General features: G+C 55.0%; 1 protein-coding gene across 1 annotated transcript; it reads right to left on the bottom strand.

Moving 5' to 3' along the window:
• Window positions 1–158: 158 nt before the first annotated feature.
• Window positions 159–25,916, bottom strand: SPOCK2 (SPARC (osteonectin), cwcv and kazal like domains proteoglycan 2). The gene is made up of 12 exons (XM_036828850.1): window positions 25,648–25,916; window positions 25,008–25,503; window positions 12,672–12,680; window positions 12,249–12,294; window positions 11,876–11,990; window positions 10,258–10,372; window positions 8,511–8,625; window positions 7,972–8,091; window positions 7,256–7,474; window positions 5,704–5,766; window positions 4,080–4,217; window positions 159–3,984 (listed from the first exon to the last, which is right to left on the bottom strand). Exons 2-12 carry the CDS (start codon window positions 25,194–25,196, stop codon window positions 3,842–3,844), a joined length of 1,272 nt encoding a protein of 423 aa, XP_036684745.1. The 5' UTR covers window positions 25,197–25,503; window positions 25,648–25,916; the 3' UTR covers window positions 159–3,841.
• Window positions 25,917–27,876: the final 1,960 nt, after the last annotated feature.

The raw sequence follows: 27,876 nt of genomic DNA, 5'->3' as shown, positions 1-27,876 counted from the left end.
CTCAGTAAATCAGGCCCCTCCTCGCAGCCCCACCCTCTCCGAGGTCTAACATATGAAGGTGAATAAGGGAAGCGTGCTGACCACAAGCCTGAACCCTGGGACCTTGTTTTGTGAAAAATGACACCAAGGGGGAGAATAATCAGAGTAGTGCCAGTAGGTGGTGTTTATAAAGTTTTTATTTTCCGTTTTCTTAAAAATAACATTTGATTTCCTTTATGCATGTGTGGAGTGTACTTGTTTCCTTAGGCTGAGTTAATAGGCAGATAAAGACAACACGAGGCGGGGTCCCCAAGTGGAGGCGGGGGGCAGGGGTGAATGTGAGGGGAGGCGGGGCACAGGGGAGAGGAAGAGGGTGGGGTGACCCACGGGACGCTTGAGTGCCCATCAATGCACAGACACAGTCTAACACTTTGTTTTTCGATTTTTTTTTTAAGACATCTAAAATTACTGAGAGATACGATTTCAGCACTTAAATATACAGACGGAAATCCAAGCACTTGAACACAATTCTTAACTCTAAGCTCAGTTATTGCACATAACACAGTTTAAGTAGGCTTCAGGCTATAAAGCAATTTGCTCTGCTTGGGACTTCCTCGGATGTCTCCAGTCTCCTTTGGCACCCCCGCTGTCTCTTCCCTTTGACCCCTGCCAGCCCACAGCCTCACGATGATGCCGGGGGTCGGTTGATTAGCCATTCATTCTCCCCAGGGGCTGCGGGGGAGGCTTTGGTGAAATGGAGGGTTCCCATGTTGATCCCAATGGACCCCCACCCACGCAGGTGAAGCTGAAAGCAGATGGAGCTCATGAGAGGTGAGTGGGTGGCCTGCCCACTAAAACCAGGCAGGCTGGCGTGAGGACAGAAGTGTGACCACTGGCCACATGTGGTCACAGCCCCAGGGGGACAACGGGGGGGCAGTCACACCCCCTCACACTCTCATCAGCTTCACCTCCCTCCTCCTCCTTCCTGAGCTCCCACACCTCCTTCCCCATCGCCCTGAACCCTCTCTGAGTGGTCTCTCAAGGCACATTTGTTCGCTCCAACTCCAACCTGCCCCATCTTAGACATGCCCGTCTCTCCCAGCACCAGTGGGTAAGGAGGCCAGGGGTGGCCAAGGGCAGCTCCAGGGCCAGGCAAGAAACTTCTCTGAAAATTTGGTTGAGCTCTTTCCAATACAGCCCGAATCCCGCTGCCTGCCTAAGCCAGGGGAGTGGGGACAGGACAGAGAGAGGACACCGAGAAGAGGGACAAGGGAGGGGCCAGGTGGCAGACAGCTTGGTCAAGGGCACACATCCAAGGAGCTGAGGAAGGACCGCCCTGCAACCTTGCTCACAAGGAAACCTGCACCTTGTCTGACAAGAAGTGACTTGGAGGTCTTCAGCCCACTGGGCACAAGCTGCTTGGGCTAACTTTGCAGGGGGCGGGTGTCTCGGTCCCAGAGAGTGGGGTGAAAAGCAGTGTAGGGGTTTCAGAGACAGGGCAATGCTGGACCTCTGAGTCCCACCAGGGTCTAGTTCAGCGCCTTTTGCTTTCTCTCTACAACATATTTACAAGGTCATAAAAACGTGCACAACCAGAAGACCCAGAGAGGGCATGCGCCCTCAGGAGGGGAGGGCAACAGTAAGAGGAGAGGGGCACCCCTCCCTCTCTGCCCCCTCCCCACCCCAGAACGCCCCAGCATCCTCAACAGCCACGCCCAGGAGACGGTTCCAGAAGTCTGAGCCAGGGCAGAGGGGAGAGACAGACAGACTCCAGTCCTGGCGAGAGCAAGAAGTTTCAAGTAGCTCTGAGAGGAGCTGTGCTCAGACGGCAGAGGGCTGACGTGAACCGGAGTTTCCCTGAACTGAGCGGGGACCAGAGGAAGGACTGCGCGGACAGGAAGGGGAGAGGGCGAGACAGGCGAGGGGGACCGGGAACAGCGCGACACCTTAACACTCAGAACTGTGCTGTGGAATGAGAAGCGGTTCACGGCGCTAACTGGAGTTTCGTTATTTCCCCCTAGGGAGGGCTTGTAAGATGTGGATTCCGGGGTGGAAGGAAAGAATCCGGGCAGCCAGGCTGGGAGGCTTGCCCAGGGAACCTTACCACGTGGACCCCACACCCTGCCACCACCCAGCACACAGGGCGCTCCTCCTCATATGCCAGGCCCCCAGGGGTGGTCCCTAGGCTCGCGCGCACGTGCACAAACACACACACACACACACACACACACACTGCACTCACCACACACCAAAGGGCATCAGAGGCCCAAATCCAGGCAAGAAATTCTTCACCAAAGGTGTTAAAAAATTTGCTTCAATAGGGAGAGAACGGGATAGAGTAAGGAAAAAAAAAAAAACATGGGGCACTTTCTCATCCATGCTGGCTCCCACACGGTAAGGAGATTTGGGGGAACAGTGAGGCATGGCCTCAGATTCTGGTTGCCCTGGACCTGTCCCCTCTGACTTTTTACAACCCTGAACACCTCAGAGCTTGAAAGGCCCTCCACTAGAGCAGCCCTAGGGGACCCTCAGAGGGGATGGAGGGCAAGCCCGGGGGCTGAGAGGAGTGGGGCTGGAAATGGCCCAGGGGTGCCTCTCTCTTGAGAAGGAGAGATGGGGAAACATCCTGGTCTCTGAGGGCAGAAGTTTGCAGCTTTCCACTGCTCCTCCTTCACAGGGTCTCAGGGACAATGCTTTCTGTTGGTCTGGATGGGAGGGGAGCATTTATTAAGGGGTCAGGGAGGACGTGGGTGCATACACACACCCCTGGGCAAGACCCAGGCTCTTCACCTGCGGCCTGATCCTCAGGTTCCTGGAGTGGGGGACCCCAGCAATGGAGACAGGGGAAGGTGTGGTCCTCCCTCAGGGCTAGGGGGAGCTCACCTGCATAACCACCACCCACTGCCCCTACAGAACAGCCCAGACCAGGCCCCCACCTGAGAGCCACAGAAAGGGGCCTGAGCTGTCCCAGGGCCTGGCATTCAGGGGTGCCCCGTCTCCACTCCTAAGAGCTCTACCTGGATCTGCAAAGGCATACTCTCCCTGTCAAGCTGGCCCCTTCTCTTCCTCACATGGTCCACCCCTCCCCTCCCCAGCAGCTTGCCAAGGCCTTTTCCTCCCTCACCTCTCAGCTTCTGCCCCCAGCTCTTTCTCTGCTACCTCTGGTCACACTGGCTTGGGTTAGGAGGAGAGTCCAGCAAAGGGAAAGCGCTCACTGAGGCGGGTGTCCCAGCCCCTCTCATCTGAGTCTGGTGGATGCGTCACAGCCAGACTGGCCAGCAGACAGCTCCCTGCCCTCCCTCCCCTCTGCCCCCAGGGATGGTCCCTAGGCCTCATCCCACAGGCCAGGGCTTGACTCCAGAAGGGAAAGAGAGAAGGGCAGGGGCAGGAGGAGGGAGGACTGATTGAGGTGAGGGTAGCAAATCAGGACAAGGAATCCCAGGGTGTCAGGGTGGGCCTGGATGGGGCTGGGGGACTGGCAAGGGGGTATCTCATTTAATCAGTTTTGACCTTGCAGTGTGTGTATGTGTGTATTTTAAAACTAAAATGGGAAGAAAACAACTACAAGGAGGCCGAAGGGGCCTTTGGGTGACTCACTCTGCCAGTAGCAGTGTGGACCAAGGACACGTTGTTCAGTGCATGCCACACACACACACACACACACACATTCACACATCCCGGCCATACATGCCACACACGTGCCATGCACACTCACACTTCTGGTCCTCCCCGTTGGAGCCAGGGTAGCTTCAGACTGTATTTTCTGGATCTGTTCGCAATCTGCCTGCTCCTGTCCAGGTCTCTGCTGGCCTGTCTCCCCGGCCGTCAGCACCCTGGCCTGCCCCAGCTCCCCGCGGGCCATCTACCAGATGTAGCCGCCATCATCCGCCTCGCCCGCCTCGCCCTCCTCCTCCGCCTCCTCGCCTGCTTCCTCTGTCTCCTTCTCCTCCTCGTCCTCCCAGCCGACACCGCTCCCAAAGTCCCCTGAGAAGCCCACGATGTCGTCTGTGAGGGGAACAAGCCAAGGGGCACGTTAGCATCCTGCTAGCAGGAAACCTTGCCACACCGAGCTGGGCCTCCGGCTGCCGTCCGGCCCTTACCGCAGTCAGGGCTCCCGTGCATGCGGGTGCCAGTCAGCTCCAGGCCCAGCTGGTCCACACACCAGCAGTCGCCGCCGCTCTGGTCGCACTGCATCTTCCGGTAGTAGCCATCCTCGTCACAGCTCGGGATGAAGACTCCTGAGTGGGGCACGCCCCGCAGGGTCAGAGCAGGGGCCTCGGGGTGAGGACTCTTCCCAGATGAGGCCCTGGGACCTTGGGCTCACAGGGGCCCAGACCCCACCAGATCCCCGCCAGCCCAGGTACTGACCACCCAACAAGCTCAGACGTCCAGGGTTGGATGCCAGCATTTATTCCAGCTTGACTGGCCAGGAACAAGAAAACCTGCCTTTCTAAACCACCTGCTCAGCCCCTGCAATGGCTCCCATCTGCCTTCACAGTTCCCAAGTCCTGCAGGATGGCCAGTCTGACCTCGTTGTGCCAGACGCCCTCGATCCTACAGCTGCCCCTCTGCCTGGCTGTCTCCTGCTGGCAACGCCAGCCTCTCCTCCCAGCCCTCTGATTCTGACCTGCCCTCAGGCTGCTCCTCTGTTCACTAAACAGACACCGGCTGACATCCCCACTCCGGGGACCCGGTGATAGACTCTGCCCACTTAGTAGGGGTGAGATACATAGAAATGTTGACACCAGGCACCCCAGGACATGTGCCCTAAGGCCCAGCACACATGCTCGGGGAATGCAGACCAGAGAGGATTGCTTCCAGGAGGAAGATCCTGGCTTCCTGGCAGAAGTGGTACTAGTGCCTGCCCCCAAAGGCCACTGGGTTCTCAGTCAATACGGCTTTGCAGGGAGGTTCCAGTGTTTGGTTTCATATGAGTTGGTCTCACTGCCCAGTTAAAGGCCAAGCTGCACCAGGAGCTATAAGGCCCCATGGGATCTGCCCCTCGGACCTCTGTCCCCTCAACCACCACGCTCAGCCACACGGGTCCTTTCTGTGTCCCAAGAACGTTTTCCTGCCCTCAGCTCTGCTCCTGGCTACCTCGTTCTCATCCCTCAGGTCTCCTCTTGAACACCAGCTCCCCAGAGAGGCCATCGCTGACCCCAGGCCGACTTCTGTCCACTGAGCTCTCCCTCAGCACCATACATACAGGAGCCACAACCGGTCGCTCTGTCTTTCTGGTGTGTCACCTTGTGGGTTGTGTTTCCCCAAGTAGCCTGTGTGCTTTATGAGGCCAGGGACCACTACTGTCTTGCCCATCAGTTCTGACCTAGGCTGGGTTTGCTGTTGTCTCTCCAGGGCTGGCACTCAAATGTTTGCTGAGAACACGAGCATCTGCTATGGCGGGGTCTCCCTCGAGCTTTGCACACACCCTGGCTGAAGTAAATTGAACAGAGGGTTCTAGGAACCTTCTGTATCCCTACCTCCAGCCCCGGCAGGAATGGACACAAAATTAGTGCTTAAAACACACTTACTGAGGGGCTGGTTGGGAGACCTTTCCCCACCTCGAGGATAAAGACAGGAGGGGGTTTCCCTCTCCTGTCTTCCTAAGCCAGGGCCTCCTCTGAACTCAGCGTCTTCCATGATACCCAGGGGCTAGAGCCTCTGGGCCTCAGAGGGACCCCGGGGCACCCGACTCCTCCTCTGAGCCCAGCCCAGCCCCCTCACCTGGCTTCTTCTTGGCAGCCTCCTGGATCTGGATACGCTCCAGCTCTGCCAGGCAGGGGGGCTCTGCAGGGAGAGAATCAGCCTCTGATGGGGGCTGTCCCACGGTGCTGATGGGACTCACTGAGCCCCCTCAAGGCTTAGAAACCCAGTCAGAGGGCTCTGCAAGATGAAAATACCCAGGCTCTGACACAGGGCTGCCCCACAGTGGGATGCACTGATCCATCTAAGGACTCCAAAACTGGCACAGGGGCTCTGCCAGGTAAGAACACCCAGGCTCCAACTGGGAGAGGCTGTTCCATGGCTGTGGGATGCGCTGAGGCCCCCCCAAGAAGCCCAGGGCTCTCTGAGGGTATTGGCGACTCATGGGGTGAGTAAACAGGATTCAGAAGAGGAGGTGAATGCACAGATTCCCCAGGGTGAGAGGGCCCGGGGGCAACATAAGACTGGAGGGAACATTAGATGGAAGGCTGAAAATAACTGGCAGCCAAATCTAACTTGTCTGTGACCTTGAGAAGTCCCCTAGCCCTTCCCAGCGGGGGCGTGGCTGGCTGTAAAATGAGATCAGCTCCCAGCCTCCTGCCCAAGAAGGCTACTGCACAGAATGGACAGCACGAGCTCCAAAGGCCTGGGAAGTAAAAGTGCTGGAGCTGTGCAGAGAGCACAGGAAGGCTGGGCAGTTACGGGCAGTAAAACTGGTCAAAATACCCCACACTGGCAGAGGGATTTGTGATTTACATGGTGCTCTGCACCCAGATTTTCTCACTTCATCTTCACAACAGTCTCTGAGGTATTGTTATCTCCCCATTCGGACGAAGAAACTGAACTCGGAAAGATTCAGTTGCCTGCCCAGTGTCCCAAACCAGCTTATGGCGGAACCCTAGAGGAAGCCCCAGCCTCGGGCCACAGCTGCTGTATACTCCCATCACACGACCACAGTGGGGACCAGGCCAAACACCAGAGGCAGAGCACGGGCTACCCCACCTCTGGCTGGTCAGCTGACCCCTCGGAACCTCAGTTTAACCATCGATGATGGTTATCACTTGGCCTAGACGATCTCTAAGCACATGTCCCGCTCTGGCTCAGGAGATATAAAGCTGACAAATGACGTTATATCTCTAAGGCTAATGATCACACGTATAATCACATATTTGGGGCAAGTACTGTGAGATGGGCCTAAAGGTGGAATCACTGAGAAGCCAACTTAGCTTCAGCTTCTGGAACCCTCAGCCCCTTTCAAGCCCTCCAAGAGGCCCTAGAAATTTTACATTTGTAGTTTTTAATACTCTTCCTTAAAGCAGGCCTCCGAAAGTGCATAAGCTTCAGGACCCACAAAATCCACCTTGGAGGCTGCCAAGGAAGGGAGTTCAAGTGCTGGCTTCCCTGGGCTCCAAGAGATGAGGTGCTGAGAGAGTGCAGGAAGTGGGGGAGCAGGAAAAGTTCTGGGCATGGGGAGGTAGCCAAGAGCGAGCCACCCCGACTCCCAAAGACAGCCTGGAGCAAGGCACAGAGCCCGCACAGCAGGGCCGGGGGCCCGGGGAGGGGCCACACTCACTCTCCCTCCAGAAGCAGAAGCACCACTCGGCGGTAGAAACACGGCCATCCTTGTAGGTGTCGCAGGAGTTGAAGAAGGGGCGGATGCAGACCTCGTACTTGTCCAGGTTGACGGCAGCCAGCTCTGTCTGGTCCAGGAAGAGGTCGGCACTGGTGTCCAGCTTGGAGAACATCCAGCCGATGGAGTCCTTGCAGCTGGCCCCCAGGCTCTTGTCCAGCCCTGGGGAGAAGGCCATGGTTCAGACCTGCTCAAGGTAAATTGCTCCATCCATCTGTCCATCCATCCCTCCACCTCTCTGTCAGCCCCAGCCCTCTGTTCAGGGTCAGGACAGCTCAGGATCCAACCATGGCGTTGAGAAATTCAAGAATGGCTGAAGGCCCATCCCTCTGCCTCTGCATAGGACTGCACCCAAACCAGTCAAAACCCTGTTTTGAAAGCCCTTCAGGAAAAATAATTCCTTACCTTCCCTTGGCTACCCATTTCAGGGTTTAGCTTCCTCCCACCCATTTTAAGAAGTTCTTCCTGTTAGCCATCCCAAATCCCTCCTGTCTGATCAAGCCTCCCTCCCCTTGTTCTGAGGTTTAGGTTCTTTTAGGGGTTCAGGGTCTGGCAGGAGGGAGCAGAAGTGGGTGTTCCCCAGTGCAGCCAGGTGGCCCAGCGTGTCCCCGTCTCCCCATCTCCCACCTCCTCCCCTGCAGAGCCACCAGTTCCTGTACCCCTGGCCGGGCGGGCCCCACTGCCGGCTGAGCCGTTCTGCTTGGAGTTCTCATGAAGGAGCTGGAACCAGTCCCGCAGCCGATCGCCCAAGTCAGCCAGGTCCTGGCCCGTGCAGGTCTCTGCAGTCGGCAGAACAGGGAGAAGGGGGTGGAGGGTGAAGGTGGGGTGAAGCAGCAAGCATGGTCTCAGCTGGGGGTGCTGCCCTACAGGCCTGGCGGCTGGGCAGTGGGATGCCAGAGGGAAGGGGAGTTAGAAATCAGAGGCTCTCTCTCCTCCTCTCCCACCTTCCTCCTCCGCCTCACTCCCTAGCACTAAAAACACACAGCGCAGTCTCCCTGTGATGAGGCCGGAGCCCTCCTGCTCCGTGTAAAGCAGACCTCCAGACCCACAGGTCCCTCAGGCCTGTCCCTGTCTTTGCTACTTCTCCCTGCCCACTGCAAACCTCTCTTGCCATCCCAGGGCCCTGAAGGAGGCGCCCCGGGGCCCTGGCAGTGAGCCGCCCCCAGCCCTAGCCTGGCTGTGGCCCAGCACTCATTACCTGGTCTGCCGTCTGTGGAGGAGGTGGCGGCCTGCTCTGTGGGGCAGGGGCAGGGACCCTCGCATCTCACCGCCAGCTGCTTGCTGCTCAGGCATGCCTGCTGCTCCAGCTTACACTGCACGGAGAGAAAGGTCGGGCTGGGTGACGGGCGCACTGCTAGGGGCACCCTCCAGCCAACCACGGCAGCCACATCGGCCTTCCCCCTTGGAGATGGGAGGGACAGACCCACGGACAGCCTGGAGCGGCCCTCCTAATCCCCCTGGAGGCCGCAGGTGTACAGTGGTCAGGGGCAGCAGGCCCAGGAAGGGGGGAATCAAAGGCTCCCAGGAGCCCCACTCCGCACCAGCCTGCCTCTCTGCACATTTGTCCTTCCCAGGAAACCCCCATCCCCTCACCCCCACTCACCCACCCCTCCTTGCCCTCTTGGCCTCTCCTCTTCCTCCCTACAGTCCCTTCGCCCCTAGGTAACCGGCTGTGGGCCCCTCCCTCATGGCCTTCCCACAGTCACCTCCATGGGCTCTCTTGATAACAAACAGCTACTGGTTATTGAACACCTGCTAATTCCCTGGCCTTTACAGTTTCGAGAGGGGTTCATCCATTCCTCGCCCTTCAAGTGTTTTCCCCTGGTCGTGTCTGGTTTCTCCCCATGGGATGACCGCTCATGAGAAGCGGGTCCTCGTAGCATTTTACAACGTGATCTCACCTGGCCCCCGACAGCGCTGTGAGGGAGGAATTGTGTTTCTCGTGCTCAGCAGAGAACACGGAAGCTCAGAGAAGCCCAGTGACTCAGCCAAGGCCACGGGGCTGGGCTGGAAGCCAGACCTCCCGATGACCTCCACCTCCCCACAGGGCAGCGCTGGGAGCCTCAGACCACAGCCTCCTGCCCAAACCCCGCTTTGCCCTCAGGTGGTGTGACTCAGCGCTCTCCTTCTCTCTCTACCAGCTCCGCCTACGTCCTCTGTACCCCTCCTCCATGCAGCTTCTGCCCCTTTGCTTATTCTCTCTCTCTGCCTTATTCTCCCCGGGTGACCTCATCCCCTCCCCAACTTCAATCATCACCCACAACGGGTGACTCTTAAGTCCGCATCTCACCCCAAAAGGGTTCCTAAGCCCCAGAACCCAACTCCAGCTAACAGTCCATGCCCTCCAAACATCAAGCAACTCCTCACAGCTAGCAGAAGCATTCACAGTTAGCACCCGCATTTCTACAGTACTTTAAAGTTTATAAAATGCTTTCACAAGTCCTGTCTCATTTAACCCTCACAAAAATCCCAACAAGCTGGAATTCATTCACCCAACCACCGTTCCCTCCCACACTGTCATCTCACGGAGGTTACTTCCTCCTGCCCCAGAATGCCTGGTGCTTGCTGGTGAACCATCCTGTCCACGTGGATATCCACCCATGGGAAGATTTCAACCCCCAGCACCTGGATGACGGAGCTCCTTCCTTCCATTGCCCTCCATAGTTTCATGAGGCCCTTCCCTCACTTACTCTGACTTGCAGTTACCGGCCTCCTCCAGGCCCCAGCCCCCACCTGCACCTGCCCAGGTCAGGGGCAGGGTCTGGCTCAGACTCCTGGGCTTGGTGCCCCTGCTGTGGTCGGCCACGCTGAATGTGCTGACAAGTGCATCCGGCCCCACAGCAGCACTGGGAGCCCCACAGAAGGCCCAGCTGAGCTGTCCTCTCTGCTCCCTGAGGACTCCAGTGCACCCCACCCCCACCCCACCTGGGGCCAGGGCTCCTCACCACTGAGCTGTAAGTGTGGCCATCAGAGCCGCAGACGGAGGCGAGGTGGGCCATGTGACAGGGCTTACACGTGGTGTCTTTGTTTCCATGGAGTTTCAGGGCAGGCTGCTTGATCCTACAGGAGGAGCGGAATGGGAGGGCACAGGGATGGAAGCAAAAATGAGAGACGGACAGGGCAAGGGAGGGTTCAGGAGACTGGTTCCAAAAAGAAGTTGCTCTTGGTGATCTATAGTAGATGCAGCTGCCTCCCTGCCCCTGCCCACCCTCCCATCACCCCCAGCCAGACCCTCTTCTAGCTCATAAAGGTGGAACCAACAGGGCAGGGTATAGACCCCCAGCTTCCCCTTTCCAGCAGGGCCCTCAGGTTGCAACTCCAGGTCCAAGTGCAAGATGTAAAAGGGACTCACACTTGTGTAAGGGGTAAGACCAAATCAAAGGTTGCAAACTGATGGCCCATGGGTCACATCTGGCCTGTAGGATCATTTTGTTTGACCACCAAGGGTTTTTGTTTTTAATTGGGTTATTCATGAACATTTGCAAAATGGAAGAGTTCACATAAAAAAACCTGGATTTCTGGCCTAGTTAAAATGGAAGATATGGGAGTCCTGGTCTTGCATTTCCACAAGGCCTGGGCTCACCAGAGTGGTCTGTCACCAAGCTCTCTTCATGCATTTACATTACCTGCCAGGTCCCTACAGGCATCTAAGATTGCAACTCCAAGTTTCTGGTCTCTGATTCTATGATTAAGGAGAAAGGGGAGGGAAATGGAGCCTTCTCCAGGGGGTCTTGGAGTCAGGCAGGGTCTTCTCCTTGGGCTGGAGCTAAGGCCTCAAATGCCCCTCACTCCTTCCCTCCTCTGCAAGCCTCAGAAGCTACAACCTTAAATATTTCATGAAGTTGTTCCATGTCAGCGCTGGAAGGAACCTCAAACTATCTGGGCCAACCCATTTGTCTTACGGATATGGACACGGAGGCCCAGAGAGGAAATGTGCTTTTCCCTGGGTCCCACAGTTTGGTGTCTGATCTCATACAGTGCGGTGGTTTTGAAATATGTCCAGAGATTCTTGGACACTCCTCCCTTCAAAACATGGAACCTAATTCCCCTCCCCTAGAGTGTGGCAGTACTTAAGACTCGCTCCTAACAAATAGAGGTGGCAGAAGTAACAATGTGTGACTTCTAAGACTAGGTCATAAATGTGGCTTCCTCCTTGCTCTCTCTCCCTTGAATGACTTGCCTTACAGGAAGCCAGCTGCCATGCTGTGAGGACACTCAAGCATCCCTATGGAGAGGTCCCCTTGACTAGGGCCAACAGCCAAGTGAGTGAGCTTGGAAGTGGATCCTCCAGCCTGAGTGCTGCCTTCAGATGATGCAGCCTCAGCCAGCATCTTGACTGTAACCTCCTGACAGTCCCTAAGCCAGAACCATCCAATAGAACCACATCTGATTCCTGACCCTCAGAAACTGTGTGAGATAACACACATTTGTTGTTTTAAGCCACTAAGCTTTGGAGTAGTTTGTCCCAAAGCAAAAGATAACTGATCCTCTCCTATGTATTAGTTAACCCCTTGCTCTTTAAGCAAACCCCCTCCAGGCCTCCCACCTCCCCAAGGCCCTCACCTGTGCTCCAGCTTCTTGCGGCTGATGCACATTGCCCGCTGGTAGCCCTGGGCAATGCACACTTTGTGACGGCTGCACTTCACCTTCTGGCAGGGGTCCTTGGTGGTATCCAGGGCTGCAGGTACACAGAGTTAGGACACAGGTCACCTGGGACTCACTGTTAGAGAGCCCAGGAGCCCCCAGCCCCACTTCTGAGCTGGGAAGCCCCTCTCTCTATCAGCCCTTGATAACCAGAGCTCCTCGGCTTGGAAGTTCCATCCCCATTTGGTCTGGCTCCCCAAGGAGCGTCCAAAGCCATGATCAGGACTTGCCCTCTGGTCTCAAGTCCTCACGGGTGTCAGTCACCTTCCCCAACGTGGGAGGGGCATGTTACCTTCATCTCCTTGCTGATTGTCCTCCCAGCTCTTGATGTAGTCGTCCTAGGGAAGGACAGAGGGGGTGAGGGAGAAGGGAAGGGCTAAGATTTACATCCTAGAGCCGAAGTTCAACTTCAGGGCCAACAGAGGAGAAGGCTGGGCCACTGCTTCCGCATGCCAACTGCCACCATCCTCGTGGTTTCCCAGATGACCCCTGTCCACCCAGGCCCTGACAGCTGCCTCCCCCAGACCTCTATCCCCCTAAACCCATGTCCAGAATCTCTTCCGGCCTCTCCCCTAAGTTCCTTATTCCACACCCCCCATCCCACACTGGATGACGCAGGGGAGGAGAAATTGGGGTAAGTGTGCAAGGGAGAAGAGAAGAGAGTGGGGTGTGTAGCTGCAGATACATATGCAGTGGAGCCCCAGGCAGTACTCACCTCCACCTCCTGGGGATCGGGAAGCAGCAGCAGGCCACGGGAACCGGAGCAGGAGGAGAGAGGGAGAGATGAGGATTTTAGGGTGAGGCCTACCCTCAGACCATGTGGTCAGGGCTCCCCAGGCCTCATCACGTGACTGTGGATGCTGGGCAATGGTCTTTGATTGCTACCGTCCTCTGACCTCTATGGCCTCTAACTGGAGGATAGTACTTCTATGTCTTTACAAAAGAGAGCTTAAGGCCTGGGTCCACTCAAGGCTGGCCTTAGGAGCAGTAGAGGTGAGGCCCATGGCTTTAAGGGTGAGGCCCCATCCCTCTACTTCAGGCCCTGAAGCTGGTCCCAAAGGAACCAGCCCTGACATCAGGACAGATGTCTGAGGGGCCCATACTGCCTGGGAAGTGATTCTCATGCCTATGCCCTGGCTGTTCCAGAAACACCCTCGCTCCTTCTACCAGGGTCCCTCCCTCCCTAGGCAGTCCCCTCCCCTGACACCTGTTTTTCAGTCAAGGTCTGACTTGCATGCAGAACTCAGATGGTGCACTGAGAGAAAGGGGGACCATGGCCCCTCCCAACAGCTTCCTCAGTTACCATCATCCAGCTGCAAATCCTCAGACTCAGAAGATCCTGAAAAGGCCCTCTGAGGTCATCTGTCCCAGCCCCTTCTATGTGCAGGGGAGGCCGGGAAGTCCAGAGACAAGAAATGACCTGACCCAGGTCCCACCATCTCAGAACCCAGGTCACCCAACGCCCAGCACAGACCTCTCTTCTGGATACCGCACACTGTCGGGCACCCAGGGCACACGGGAGCTCTCTCCTCACCCTCCTCCGGCCACAAGTCTCTCCCCTGGGCCTGTGGACCCCACAGTGGCCAGAGGCAGAGCAGCTCCCACCCAGCCTAGCTCACTGGCATAAAACCCCAGCTCCTTCTGGTTTCCCCACTTTCCCCTGTGGGGCGGAGGCAGCAGCTGAAAACCAGTAAATAGCTCCCAAGGTGCTCCCGGTAGCAGCTCTGCCAGGCAGGCAGGAGAGGGCTTCTCAGGACTGGAGGCTGGCAGTGCCAAGGAGCCAGCTGCCGGCCTCCTCTGCATGGGGTTCCGGGTGCTGGAGGACAGGGGGCAGGAGAAGCCACGTGCAGCTGCCTCCTCGTCCTGAGTCCCACCCAAGGATCAAAACTATGCAAGGATGAGGGCAGAGGCCACACTCTGGGGTAGGGGTGGGAAGGGACCAGACTCCTGTCAGGCCTGGGGAAGAGGGTATGGGGGTCCTGCACCAGAGGGCACCCACAGGGCCTTGAAAGCCCAAGGGCTCTGAGGCCTCTGATGTGTCCCCTGGAAGTTGACAAGCATCAGGAACAGGCAGGGGCAAGAGCCCTTATCAACACAGCCTCCTGGGCAAAGGCCAGAAAGGGGCCATGCCGATCAAGCGGTTGGCATCAGACCCAGGTAGAGCACGCTGGGGTCAGGTGCAAACCTGAGTGTGTGCTTCTGCACACGCACACGTGTGTGCATTCATTTGGGTCTTCACACGTGCACACTCATGGGCATGTGTCCCAAAGCACCTGTGTGTGCAGGCATGCATGTCCTCGTCTGTGAGCATCTGTACCCATGCACACACCTGAAGCAACAGTGTGTGCTGGGTGTTTGTAGGAGAGGACACTTCAAGACAGTTCACCCAATGCCAGTTGATTTTTATCTAGAAACTAAATAACAAACCACATATGTGTCCAAGCAGCCAAGTGTCCTGCAGTCCTTGGACCCAGGAGCAGCAGGAGGAAAGCCACAGGAGGGGCTTCTGGAGAACCTGGCCTGGGCGGCCCCCTGGACACTGACAGACCAGCCCAGGCTCCTGGCTCAGGCACCCAGCCAATTCCACAGGACGTGGCTGGAACCCTCTTGAGCCCCTGGGCAAGCTTCTAAGAAGACCGCCAGGCAGCCGACTGGGAACTGCGGCATAATTTCCCTTTATGCCAGGGCCAAAGGAAGCTAGCCCAGACCCAGCCCTTCTTCTCCAGGAACTCATCAGGGTGGAGGGGTCCCTCCCCTGGTGTCCACTCACCACAGATGGGAAATGAGGCTGAGCATGGCCAAGTAGTTGAGGCCAGGGTTACAAGTTGGGGCAAAAGTAGGGACTGGCCTTCATGGAGTTGGGGTCTTCCCATCTGCTCCATCATCCTCTGGAAGGGGAGTGGGCATGAGGTTGTGTGCACACCAACAAGGTCTGTGTGCCCCAGAGCCGACCCACACCTGAACTGGAGCAGGGAGGGGTGTTAGCCGAGGGCCGCGATGCCTGCTCATTCCCTCCCTCACTCTGGACCTAACCTGATGCCTTAACCTCCAACCAGGCTGTGAGCAGAAGCCTTTGGGGACTCAGAACAAAGAAGGTTCTCAAAGGTCAATACCAAGAATTTCTGATTAGAAATCCAGGGGGGAGTGGGCTGGGGGAAGAGAGAGTTCTAAGAAAGGGCTCTTTCACCATCCAGCTGCTTTGTGAGAGCCCTGGTGGGGAGCCATCTCCACCTACCCCAACCCAAGTGAGGCTAAGACTTCCCCTGATTCAGGATACAGGGATTGAGCCCCTTTTGTATACAAGGGTTGCCCTGGGTTCTAGCTAAGCTCCTTGTCTCCGCTGTGGTGGATGAGGTTGGGGGAGGCCTAAGTGGCTCTGGATCCCAGGACCCTCACTTCCAGGAGAATGGGAGCACCCAGCCAAAGAGGGGGATGAGGAGGAGAGAGGGCCCTGGACTCACACAGCAGCCCACGCTCCCTTACCAGCGTACCTTGGGTAAGCACCTTGGCCTGTAGGAGCTCAGCACCTATCGCCTGGACCACTCAGAGATTAAAGGAGATGGTATCTGAAGGGTGCCTGGTGTCCACAAAATACTCAACAAATAAAAGCTGTTATAGCAGAAGAGACCAGAGACTTCAGGTGGAAAAAATGGTGGAGGGACAGGAAATGGTCAGGGAGAGGCCACATGAGGGGCCCCTGCTAATAGAGAAGAGAGCAGCCACCACTGGGAGAGCAAGAGAGCAGTGGGGTGTGAGGAGAGTTGCCCCCAAGGGGTCTCAGTGAGAGAAGCAAGTCCTGTCCACTCCACCTCCTGCTCTCTCTCCAGCCTGCCTTCCCCTCACCATGCCCACTGGTCCCACCCTAGCAACCCCGGCCTCACTTACTGCAGCATCTCCTCTGGGCTCTCCCTGACCCCGCCCACCTTCCACACCACTGCAGCCACAGGAATCTGTCTAGAAGATAAGTCTGATCATGTTTCTCCCGCCTTAAAACCCTTCGCTAAATATACAGCTTGCTCTCATTTTGAAAAAAAATGTTTAAAGATGATTAGGTAAAAAGGATTCATATCAAAATGTTAACAGTGGTTTCCTCTGGGGGAGAGGAATAGAGAATTTGGGCATCTTTCTGCCCTTTTCCAAGTTTCTAAAATTTCTACAATGAACATGTATTACTTTTGTAATGAAGGGGGAAAAAAACCACAATAAATATTATATTTAAAAACCCTCCCAGGGTTCCCTGTCACCTACAGAAGAAAGTCCATCTTCTCTGAGTCTCTTCCTGTCCCCATGTCCTTCCAGTGGATGTTTCACTCTGGCCAGGCCTCGGCACAGCCTTCTTCCCCCTCTGGAATGTATGTTTGCATCCAGCCCCTGAACTTCTATTTATCTTTCAAAACCTGGCTTTCACACTTCATCTTCCCTAACCTCGCCCCGTATCTAGTTTTCCTTCAGGTGGACTGCACCTAGTAGAAGTTTATTACTGCTCTGGTTACACCAAGCAACGCCACTGCTTCTGCCCTATTTAGGTGGCCAGTTCCTTGAGGGCAGAGACCATGTAAAGTTCACCTTCCTATGCCCAGCACCTAGCAATAGTAAAAATACCCTAATAATAGCTAACGTCTTCTGAGCAATTACTGTGTGACAGGCATTGCGCTACGCGCTTTGCACTCATTGGCTCATTTTACTCTTCATGAGAATTTAAGAGAAAATCACTATTATCATCCTATTTCTCAGGTGATAAAATTGAGGTTTGGAGAGGTTAAGTGACTTATACAGGATCACACATCAAGAGCACAGCAGGAGAGTATTGGTACCCCCAGAACTGGGATTCCAGAATCTGTGCCCCTATAACCAGGACTCTGTATTGCTCCATAAATTTTCACAGATAAAGAAAGTCCCAGGCCAGGACTGGACCCAGGAGGCCCAATCCCAGCCCATGGGTGGTTTCTCCCACCACACCAGCTCTGCTCCAACCCCTAGGCAGGGAGTCTTGTAGCAGAGTAGAGAGACTGGCAGTGGTGGGGGAAGACACCTGGGGGCCCCCCTTCTCCAGGCATTTCCAGAACCCTCTTCACACGCCCCTGGTTTGGCTGGTTTGGAGCTAACCCATCTCCTGCTTTGATCTCAGCAGCTCAGCCCGGTTGCCATGGAGACAGGGCCCACTGTGCCAAGCTGGGGGAGAAACGGCAGTGAGTGCGCAAGCCTAGTCGGGCTTCGGGGGCACATGCTGGGTGTTTCCAAGCGCTGTTTACTTCCTGTCATTTTAATTAGCACCCAAATCACCCGCTCACTTCACAGCTTGAATTAACCCAATCTCCCCCAGCCTCTCCATCTGGTGGGGAGGATGGGACACAGCAGTGAATCAAGCAAAAGAAGAGCAGCGCCCCAGGGCTAAAAACCACCTGGGCAAATCTCCACGTGCCTCTTTGCAGCACAGTGTGATGGAGAGACAGACACCCCCCCACCCTTGCCCTGGCGTGGAATCAGGGCACTGGGTACTGGCCTGGCCTGGCCTGGCCTCTGACTGCCAACAAGACTGTGGCCTAGAGAGCCTTGCCCTCGCTGGAGCCCCTTCCCTCGCCTATAAAGTAAGGGTGACTCCCTTGCCTTCCTCCCTGAGCTGCGGAGGGACCCAGTGCGATAACGGTTGTGAGAGCACTCTGTAAACTGTGAAGCTCTATACTTGCAAAACTCACGAAACAGGAGCACTGAAGCTGGGTTCTTCGGCACATACGGTGGGAGTCTGGGGGACAAGGTGGACAAGAGGCATTTCTGGGTCTCACAGTCACAAGGAGCCTCAAACGCAGACTTCTGACGTTTCCAATTGAGGCGCTACAGCCAGAGGCACACCGACAGGACCGAAAGATGTGCATCATGAGACTTTAAAGAAACCACAACTTCTGTAACCCTATTATGGCATTTCTTCATTTTTTAATAGATCGAGAACCTCTAAAAATGGAAGTGGGCCAGGCCTCTCTCAACCTCTGAAAGGCCCCGTAGCCGGCATTATTTTGGCCTCATTCCTCAGGCGAGGGAACCTCTGATGGAACCCAGTCCACTGAGAAGGCCCAGGAGTGGGGAAGTTGTAGTTGGGGGCCCCTCCTACCTCACCCTGCAAAGAGCCGGGGAGCACAGAGGGAGGGACCCAGAAAGGAACAAGCAGGGGTGAAGTGGGGCCCGCCTGGCTCCTTCTCAGCTGAGGCCTGACACCCCTGTCACAGGCCCAGGCAGAAGGCATCTTGAGGAGGCGGCACCCTCCACATGGAGGAGGCTGGGAGGGGGGCAGTCATTAAATATTTGCCCCTCTCTCAGAGGGAGCAGCAGAGGCTGTTGTGCCTGGACAAACAGACGGAGTCAGGCATCTGGCAGACTCCCCGCCTCCCACCTCCTCTCTGCTCGGAGGAATTTCCTTGGAGGACAAAAATGTGCTTATCACTGCCCGCATGCCAGGAGCTCCACCTGGCCTCAGGTATGCCCGCGCTGATCCCCCATCCCCACATTCCGCGGGGCCTGAGCTTTCCACTGCTCTAGGGGCATCTCGGACCCAGTCCTTGGGTTTCTGGTTCAGGCAGTGGCCCCAGGGGTCCATAGAGGGCAGAGAACAAGAGAGAGGTATAGGGGAGTGTGGGCCTGGAGTTCTGTTCTGAGCTGCCTCAGGACCTCTGTTTCCTTTCTGGAACATGAGTGGGGGGCAGGATTTAAATCCCAGGGATCTCTGAGGAGGGCCAGACACTGGAGCTGAGAAAACACAGACATGGGGTTGTGAAAGAGCACATGGGCTTGGGTGTGCTCGGTTCCTTTATCTGTAAAACGTGGAGGCTCAGCGCTCAGTGCTTAATGCTGCTGAGGCCCCACAGTTCTGCTCCCCCACTCTCCTAAACTGAGAACTTTGAGAAGAGGGGAAAAGGAGCCTGAACAAGTTCAGACTCTTCCACGTCCTCTAACCTGTGCAAGGGAGCAAGGGATCAGGGAAGGAGCCAGCAGCTTGCGTCCAAGCAGGAGTAAGACACTGGCCCGGCCTGGCTTGTCCTTCCTGCTGTGTGCAGCCTTGACCTCTTCTCAGATGTCAGGGAAGAGAGCCACAGGGGCAGGATGCCCTGCCTCAGGGAACCTGGTCTCCACCTGAGGAAGCCCTGTGCTCACTCACCCACAGGTCTGATGGGTGGGTCACCTGCTCGGTGGGCCCACTGAGGTGGGGGGAAATTTTGAGCCCCCTCCTTCCCAGGAGAAAGGGGAAGGCTGGCTGCAGCCAGGTCCAGGCCCACAGACACAGGGGAGAACAGGGAGGCCTGCGGGATAATGTTCCTTCACGGCAGCATTTACTCCCTTATCCTACAAATGAGTCATTGGAGTCAGGGTGCCGAGGTTCTAGTTGTGACTATCTCAACCCTTCAGGGTCCAGAAAGAGGAAGAGATCACCCCCAATAGTCAGCATGGCTCAGCCCAGAGCCCCAGCTCTCCCTTTGCCCTCTACCACCTGAATCCACAGTGCTGCTCCCTGGGGAAAAGAGGGAGGGGCCGAGGACAGGTTAGTTGAGACCCTTCCTGGCTCTCCTATTCCACGGTGCATATACTCATACTGAGCACCTACTGTGTGCACAAAAACCCCATGCAATGCCCTGAGGACGGGGTGGTAAGGTCACAAAGCAGTCTATCCCCAGACCCCACCCTCAGGGACCTGCCTTGGGAGGAGTGTGATAAACACCAGCAGGAGGACTCTTCAGATACAAGCCCACAGCGTAAGTGATGATGCAAAGCAGCACCAACATGTGCCAAATGTGTTTATGACCAATAAGTGCTGCAGCAACCCCAAGGAAGGGGCTACACGTACAACTGAACACTGGCTGAGCCCTCAGGGGGTCAGAGGCTGCGACATTTCAGGAATCACATCACCCTACAGCTTGCAGCTGGGCCTGGGTCTGCCCGCCAAGGTTAGACACATTTTTCCTGTCTATAGCCCTAAGAAGACCCACATTACACTTACAAGGGAACCTACACAGTGGCGGTATGGCCATCCTCAGCCTGGTGTTTGCCCCAGGATGCCATTAGGCCTCATTTCTCAGGTTTCTTGGTCTCTGGTTAATACATACTCAACCCTGACCTGGCCACAGATACCTCCTCAGGAGCAAAAAGAAAATCCTTTTCCTAAACCCAAAGTCCTGCTGCTCAGCTTGTGGCAAGGGGGTGGTGGGGGGTTAGGGGGGGTGGGGGATGTGTGCAGGTGGAGGGCCGTGGATGCGCTCTAGCGCCATCTTCCGGAGTCACAGAATGACAAGGGCTGCCCATTAAACCAAGGGGAAAATCAAGGGCCAGAAACTGGAAGTGGTTCCCCCAGGGAGGAAGACAAGCTAAGTACCCTCCCAGGGCCCTTGGGGCTCAGGGTAGGATAGAGCTCTTCCACTCCTCCAGACAGCCCTCTGACCTTCTGGAGAATGGAGGGGGTGGTGTTGGCTGGCCATCCTCTGCAGACTGCCTGGAAGTTGAGAGGAGACTGAGATGGCCTCTCTAGGCAAAGAATGCTCTTCTCTCCCTCTCTTCCCAAGGCCTGGAGCCCCGCTGGGTGTTCAAGAGTCTCTCACTGCACTACACTGCTCTGGGCGACGCCAGCCCCTCCAGTGTGGGACAGGATTTGAAACCAAAGTGGAGGTGGAGGAGGAGGAGGCCAGGGCAGGACCCAGCCTCCCATCCCCAAATCCCAATGATGGAATCCATCCTGACCCAGTTTGGGGTTCTTCTCACACACCCACACTTATCCACGAACACCTGTGCAGCTCATTCCCACACTTGCACTGGTTCAGTAGTATGGGATGGGGAGAGGGGAGGGGTGGTAACAAGGGAGCCCCTTTGTGGCTGAAACTTGCTACTGGCCTACTTGGTGTTCATAAAAACATGAGAATCCTAAGTAGCCAGCAGGCGATGTTTCCCTGGGCCAGACCCCAGGTTCATGGTGAACACAGGCCTAGACGAGGTGCTCAGATCTGCAGTGAATGAGTGAATTAGTAAACATACATCGGTGTCATTCTCATGAGGCATGGTGTGGGCTAGCCCCAGAAACACTGATCCATCTGCTGGTTTTTCTATGGGGTTGGAGTTTCTTTCTATATTGCCTGAAATGGATGCCCCCCCAGCCCTCTGACAAGATGTCTTCATGTTTACGTGTCCGTTTCAGTCTCCTAGACTGAAACCGAAGTTCAGAGAGGTTATGTGACGTACCTGGCATAATGTCGCCAGGCAGTGGCAGAGTCAGAACCTGAACCCAGGCCTCATGCCTCTCCTGGGTAGAGAGCTGCTCTGGAGGGTCGCTAGGCCAGGCTGGTGGCAGGCTGCCAAAGACACTGAGAGCCTTGGCCCCCCCCTTCCTAGGAGGTGCTCCTCCTGCCCAGGCATCCTTGAGCCCATAGGGCACAAGCCAGGGTAGACTCTTCTTTTCCATCTCCACTAAGGGTTAGGCTTAGAGTTCTCTAAAAAGCAAAGTTGAGTTAGAGGACCTGGGTTCAAATCCCAGCTCTGCTGCTTACTAGCTATTTGACCGTGGATAAGTTACTCAGCTTCTCTGTGCCTCTGTGTCCTATGTAGGGTGGACTATAAGGTAACGGTAACTATCTCACAGGTTGTTGGAGGGCACAAGAGGCCACAGGGATGAAGCGCTGACTGCAGGGACTGGCAGATGTAAGCACTCCCTGCAACCAGTGATTCAAAACGTGCTAACTGCGTGCCTCCCGGGTGCCCAGCACTGTGCTGGACACTCATAAATATCATTAAAATGTAATGGAAGTGGAGTACAAAGCAGAGAAGAGCCAAGAAGAAAAAGAACGGTCAGTGCTGTCCAGCCAGCTCTTGGAAGCTGCCAGGAAGAATGCAGGAAGAATGCTGCGTAATGGGCCTGTCTCCTCTCAAGTGTCCATCTCTATCTTCCAGGCTCTGGATGCTCTGTTCCAAAGACTGCGGTAAAATCCACCCACTTCTGCAGGGAGTGAATTCGGAGATAGTAGCACTAGGGAGTAGGGCTCCGAAAAGCCCAGGCCTGCACAGAGCAGGGCACAGCTAGATCCCCATCTCCTCTGACTTGAAATTCCCTCCTCCCGGCAGCAGGGCAGAGATCTATCCTGACACATGTGAGAGCCCCGCGCCCACTGGAGGGGAGGATTACTCTGCCAGTAAATCCTTCACTACACCCGACCCCCCTAATAATCCTAGCGCTCAGAGGAAGAATGCTAAGCTGAACTCCCCACTAACCAGCTCAGACCAATTCCACACTGGAGCAACGGCCCACGCTTTCCTTCTCTTCTTCGTTCTCCTGACCACTTAGACATGATTCCCTCAATCTCCCCCCTCAATTCAGTCCAACCATTAAATGGAGACATTTCCCTCACCCATACTATCGACTCCTTGATCCTATTCCCCAAGAATATTCCACTCCCCCTGCTTGCTTGCCTCCCTTCCACTGAGGCAGAGTGGGGGCCCTGCACCATTTTGTGACTGATTATCAACAAGGTTCTGACTCCATCTGGCAATGCCTCAGAGGTTCAAAAGAAACTCCTACCTCTCTTTTGAGAAGCGAAGGAGCATATTTTCAAGAAAGCTTGCCTGATGAAATGTACATAAAGCTGATGTTACTGTGTCCAACTAGAGGGCCTTCAGTCCTTAGGGTGGGAAGTGGGGCCTCTGCTAACAGGGGAGGAATGAGAACTGTATGCAGTCCTGGCAGAGCCCCTGTGCACGGTCTGTGCACTGCACAACTCCAGGGGGCACCATTCACACTATGGCACCCCTAGAGTTATGCAATGCAGTGGCTCTGAGCTAGCAGCCTCCTGCATTTCTGCAGAAGCTGCCAAAGGATCCCTATAGCCAGGTCCTCCTGCCCAGCCTTCCTTGTCTTCCTTCTCTCCCTGACCCCGTTCTCCTATAGCCAGGGCTACCTTAAATGGGGTTTTAGAGGAAATCTACCCTATAAATGCCTGAGGCCACGCAAACCAACACATGCTTTGAAGTTTTCCATGAATCCTATGGGGGCAGGTCCTGCAGAATTTCATTCTGGTGGCTTTCTTCTGATGAGCATGGGAGGAAGGGGGAAGTGATTGGCATCAGTACAGGGAGACAGGTGGGCAGCCCTGTGCCAGGGGGTCATGCAGTCAGTCATCTATCCTCACCCACAGAGTTGGCTATTGGAAGTCAGTGGAGGAAGGGAGGTGGGTAGGAACCTTTTATTTTTAAACCTGTACTGTTCTGATTAAGCATTTCTTTTCCCTCTGACCTTCACTAGGCCCATTTTGGAAGATCAAACTGCCAACGAGTCAGAAGGAGGCCTGGACAAGTGACACATGGATTCAGGATGGGCCAGCCTGCTGCCACCCTCTCGCTGCTGTGGCCGGGCTGCTTCCCAGGCAGCGGCAGGAGACTGCAGCTAATCTGTGCTGGGCCTGCAGGGGACGTGGAAAAGGTCTTGCTGGAGCTCCAGGCTCCTGTCACCGGACCAGCCGTGGAGTGGGGCAAACCGCCCACTCGGGCCCAGGCCACTCAGCCCTGAGGACCAGGCAGCATGCGAGTCCTAATGAATTTGGGACCTACCCGTTTGACTTTGGAGATAAACAGTCACTTGTTTCAGGGTAACAAAAAGATGCATATTTCTGCCAGTTTCCATCATTTGGCTGGATATCATATGAAGCATGTGTGTTTAAAACACATTGCTAAGGAACTTCTGGATGCACACAATTTAAGATGAGAAAGGTCACGGAGTGGCCTGTGTTATACTAGGTGGGTCTGATGAGAGAATCTGGGGAATGAGGAGCAAGAATTGGGGTCGCAGGAGAGATTTTCTGGGGACAGGGTGTTGGAAAGCACCAGATCGCGGGGTAGGTACCATCGTTCCTCTCCTCCGGAGCATCCGGGCCCATCCTGCGCCTCACACCCCCGCCCCGACCCTTCTCTGGGTCCCAGCCACGCCCTCTGCCCTCCCCTCCTCACTCCTACTTCCCCTTCTGCGAACACGGCAGCCTTCAGTTTCCCCTCTGATCTACAGGTGCCCGTAAACAAAGTGCTGCAGCGACGCCCGCTCCTCCGCAGCCGCCTCCCCACCCCCTACCCCGCAAAGTCCGGCACAAGGTTAAGCCTGGGTTCCATCGGGCGTCCCCGAAGGGCTCCCATACCCAGCTACTGGGCTCTCCCCTCTGCTTTTCAAGTCCACTGGGCTAGGGAGTCTTCCCTCCAGGTTGGAGCTCCCCAACTTCTGGGCCGCGCTCCCCCATGAAAGATTGGTCCTGGAAAACCAGACTCCATATGTGCTCGCGTCCCTCAGCATGGGGACCCCAGACCTGGCTCTGGGGGCCACCCAGAGGTGGCCTCCGGTATTTTCACTGCCTTCACCAGCCCCCCCCCCATCACGGACACGCCTTTCACCATCTCGCCTTAGGAGGACTGCTAAGAGCGCCCCCCGACCCCAACTCAAAGCGCCAACCAAGGGCCCTGTCCCCTTCTGTCTCTCCCTTCCCCAAAGCCCAAGATGAGAATAGAAGGCAAGCGCAAGACGATGCTACCGTCCCCGCCGGCCCCACCCAGACCAGCCCCTTCTGCAGTGGCCCGTATGTGGAACCTGCAGCATCCACCCAGCTGGGGGACACCTGGGGATGGCTCACCAAAAAAAAGAGAGGAGCAGGTCGGAGGCCCAGGCAAAGCCAGGGTCCCCGCCCCTCCCTCCCTACTCCCCTCCGCCCCCTTCCCCCCGCCCCACTGCAACCCGCACCCCTCTCCGCTCCCAGCCTGAAGGGGAGACCTCGTCGCTTACGCACGCCCCCAGAGCAACTCCTCGCGCTGGGCGGGTGTGGGACTGGGGGTCCCAAACCCGCCAGCTCCCGGACTGGGGAGTACATGAGGAGGGGTCTCAGGAGCCCGGTGGGTGCTCGTTGTTTACTCTTGGTGCAATTAACTGGCTGGGCTGCGGGAGCCTGTGGCTGCGATGTGCAGCCGCCACTCCCGGCCCCAGGGTCTCTGCTCCAAAGCTCCCTCCCCAAACCCCCATCCCCAGCCCGCGGCCCTCTCGGCCCCGCAGACTCACGTCTCGGAAGCGGTTCCAGTGCTTGATCTTGCCGCTGTACTGCGAGATGGACGACAGCCATTGCTCGTCCTCCATGAAATTGCCGGGGGTCTCGCCCTCCTGGAGCCTTCTGGCGTCGCCTTCGGCCAGGGCAGCTACTGTGACGAGCAGCAGCGGCAGCGCCAGCCGCCCGCAGCCCGGAGCGCGCATCGCGGTCTGAATTCGACCTGGGGTGGGGGAGTGGGGGTCTTGACTTCTGCGGTATTTTAATGTCCTTCTTCCCACCCCGCAGTTGGGGGAGCAAACGCCGTCGTCTTCCTCAGCCCTCCTCCTGCGGTCTGACTCCGGTGACAGACGGATAGTGGGTCGCAGCTGAAATGTGACCTGGTTAGGAGATGCACTTGTCTGAAAAAAGCCCAGCGCCGGACGTGGAGAGGAAGAGAGAATCAGAGAGGCTGCGCCAGCAGGGGCCGTGTCTGTAACTGTAGCATCAGCATCACGTTTGACATCATCATACCTGGTTTAAAAAAAAAAAAAAAAAAAAAAAAAAGGAGGGGGTAGATTTCAAAGGGAAGCGCTAGATCAGAGCGCCAAACGCCAGCCAGCCGCCGCCGCCGCAGAGCCCAGCCCAGCCCAGCCCAGCACTTAGGGAGTTGCAAACCTTGGAATCCAGATCTGGAAATGTCCCTGCTGTCTCTCCAAGGCTGGAGAGCAAGAAGGGTGCCGGGTCTCCTCAGGGAAGATGGGAGTGAGGAAAAGACGAAACTCTCTGGTTACATAGCCAGGCTCAGGTGTCTAAAAGGGAATTTGTCCACAGACACTCTTTCTCTCCCCTTGCCTCCCACCCAGAGGGGCCTGCGCCATAGCCCTGACAGCTGGCTTCCTGCGAGTTATGGCTCTACAGTAATGGGTGGCTTCGTTAAGACAAAAGCCATATAACAACTGGCTGCCTGAGAACTATTGCTGCCCAGCCCCACATGCTCTTTTCAAGGCAAGGCCTGAGCACTGAATAGCTGGTAAAACAGAGGCAGATGTCCTCCTCCCTAAGCAACTGTTTAAGGGCTGTCACCCTTTTTGTTAGCTCTTCTTAGGGCAACCCTAAAAGGCAAATGTCTGGCCATTTCATCTGCCTTGAGGTAAATTTGAAAAAGGCACATTTGCTATGGTTTTGACTTCAGTTGATTTTAATAAGCCACTGGGGAAAGGGGTGTGGGGAGGCTGGGTTTGTTTGAGGTGTTTAAGTTTTTGTTAAAATTGTGATCCTTATCATTGCCTTTAGAAATGTGTTGACATACACATTTCTGGGCACAGTCCCAGGATCAGAGCAGAAATGGGGTGAGGTTTACATCACAAATAAGTTGAAGAGGAAACAGATAATCTGACAGGACAAAACATATTAAACTTTTGGGACCCAAGCCCTAGATTGTGTTTTTATTTAAAAAAACAAACAAACAAAAAACTTGGCTGCTGTGATGTTAAAAAAAATTAAAAATCAAAGGCAATGAATAACATGATCTTAATCAGTAGGAAAGAAACACAGGTTGAAAGGTTCATAGTCACCCTGAGTCTGGCTTGCCTGGGAATTCTGAATGCATCAATGGCTTGGGTTGGGGTCCCTTGGGAAAACAGAAAACAACAGCTCCCTTTCCATGTTTTCTTTTTCTTTGCAGTCAGATTTAGAGGCGGTGCTGCAATGAGGCCCTGGCCATTGATGTCTTCATCTCACAGTAAATAAAGCTGGCTTGCCTTGCCCAGTTGTACACAGCCACAGTGTATAATGGAAGAGCAATCTATTGTCATATAGACTGGGGATGGAATCCCTCTTACTAGCTGGGTTCTTGGGCAAAATACCTAATCTATCTTCTATCTATAAATTAATGATGATACCACCCATCTCAGAAGATTGCTGTGAAACCCATGCAAAATTACATACTAAGTGCCTGGGCATAGTGAACATTTTTGTAATGTTAGGTCTTCTTCCCTCAGGTTGGGAAGAGGTGGCTATGATGTCCCATAGTTCTGAATACGTACTAACATTTGCCAACTTTTTCCATTTCAATCCTCGTCTTTTAGCAAACCTAATTACATGTCTCCAAGACACTGAGGAGGTAGATCCTAGATGTCATAGCTCTCCCATTCTAATACTATCTTATGAAGTCCCTGGTCTTCTGAAATGACTACAGTTGCCCAATAAAGAGTTTGGAAAGGCACTAACAAGATGCCCATCTATAAGACAATAGCTCTTTCCAGACCCCTGAAGGTCAAAATGTTTCCCATACTCCTCCAATGGGACCCGCCTTCTGTAGCACCTTCAAGCTGGGTCAATATTAGCCCTGGGCTTAAAGCAAATCAATAACAGTCCAGGACTGTTAGTTAATCCAATAGCAAAGCTATTTAGGAGGGAAAATCCAAATTTCCAGATGAGGGAGAAAAGAGCTGTAGAAAATGGACAATAACTACTGTTTATAAAGAAGAAAAGGTTTTCCTAAATTTTGAGGGACTTACTGGCAGGTCAGCCTTTTCAAATGAAAGGGGCCCCAAAGCTCCTGGGTGTATCTGATAAATGGTACATGTTTCATGCTTTTCTTCTGTTTGTATTTAATATTTAGCAATACAAAATGGAGGAAGGAACCTCAGTTTCCAAATAAGAAACTTAAATTTAACCACATCTTAAAACCATTTAATCTCATTTCTAGATGACCTCACAGACATAAAAAGACAAACACACAAAGATGTTCAATCCAGAATTATTTATAATAGCCAAACCTGGAAACCAAATCAAGGTCCATTAGTTAGGGATCAACTAGTTAAATTATAATACATACAACAGGCTATGGTACAGACATTAAAAATAATGTAGATCTGTATCTACTGACAACTAATGTGATCC

Source organism: Balaenoptera musculus, chromosome 16 (assembly GCF_009873245.2).
Source record: "Balaenoptera musculus isolate JJ_BM4_2016_0621 chromosome 16, mBalMus1.pri.v3, whole genome shotgun sequence".
Lineage (NCBI taxonomy): Eukaryota > Metazoa > Chordata > Mammalia > Artiodactyla > Balaenopteridae > Balaenoptera > Balaenoptera musculus.
This window is presented reverse-complemented; position numbering and strand designations above follow the sequence as displayed.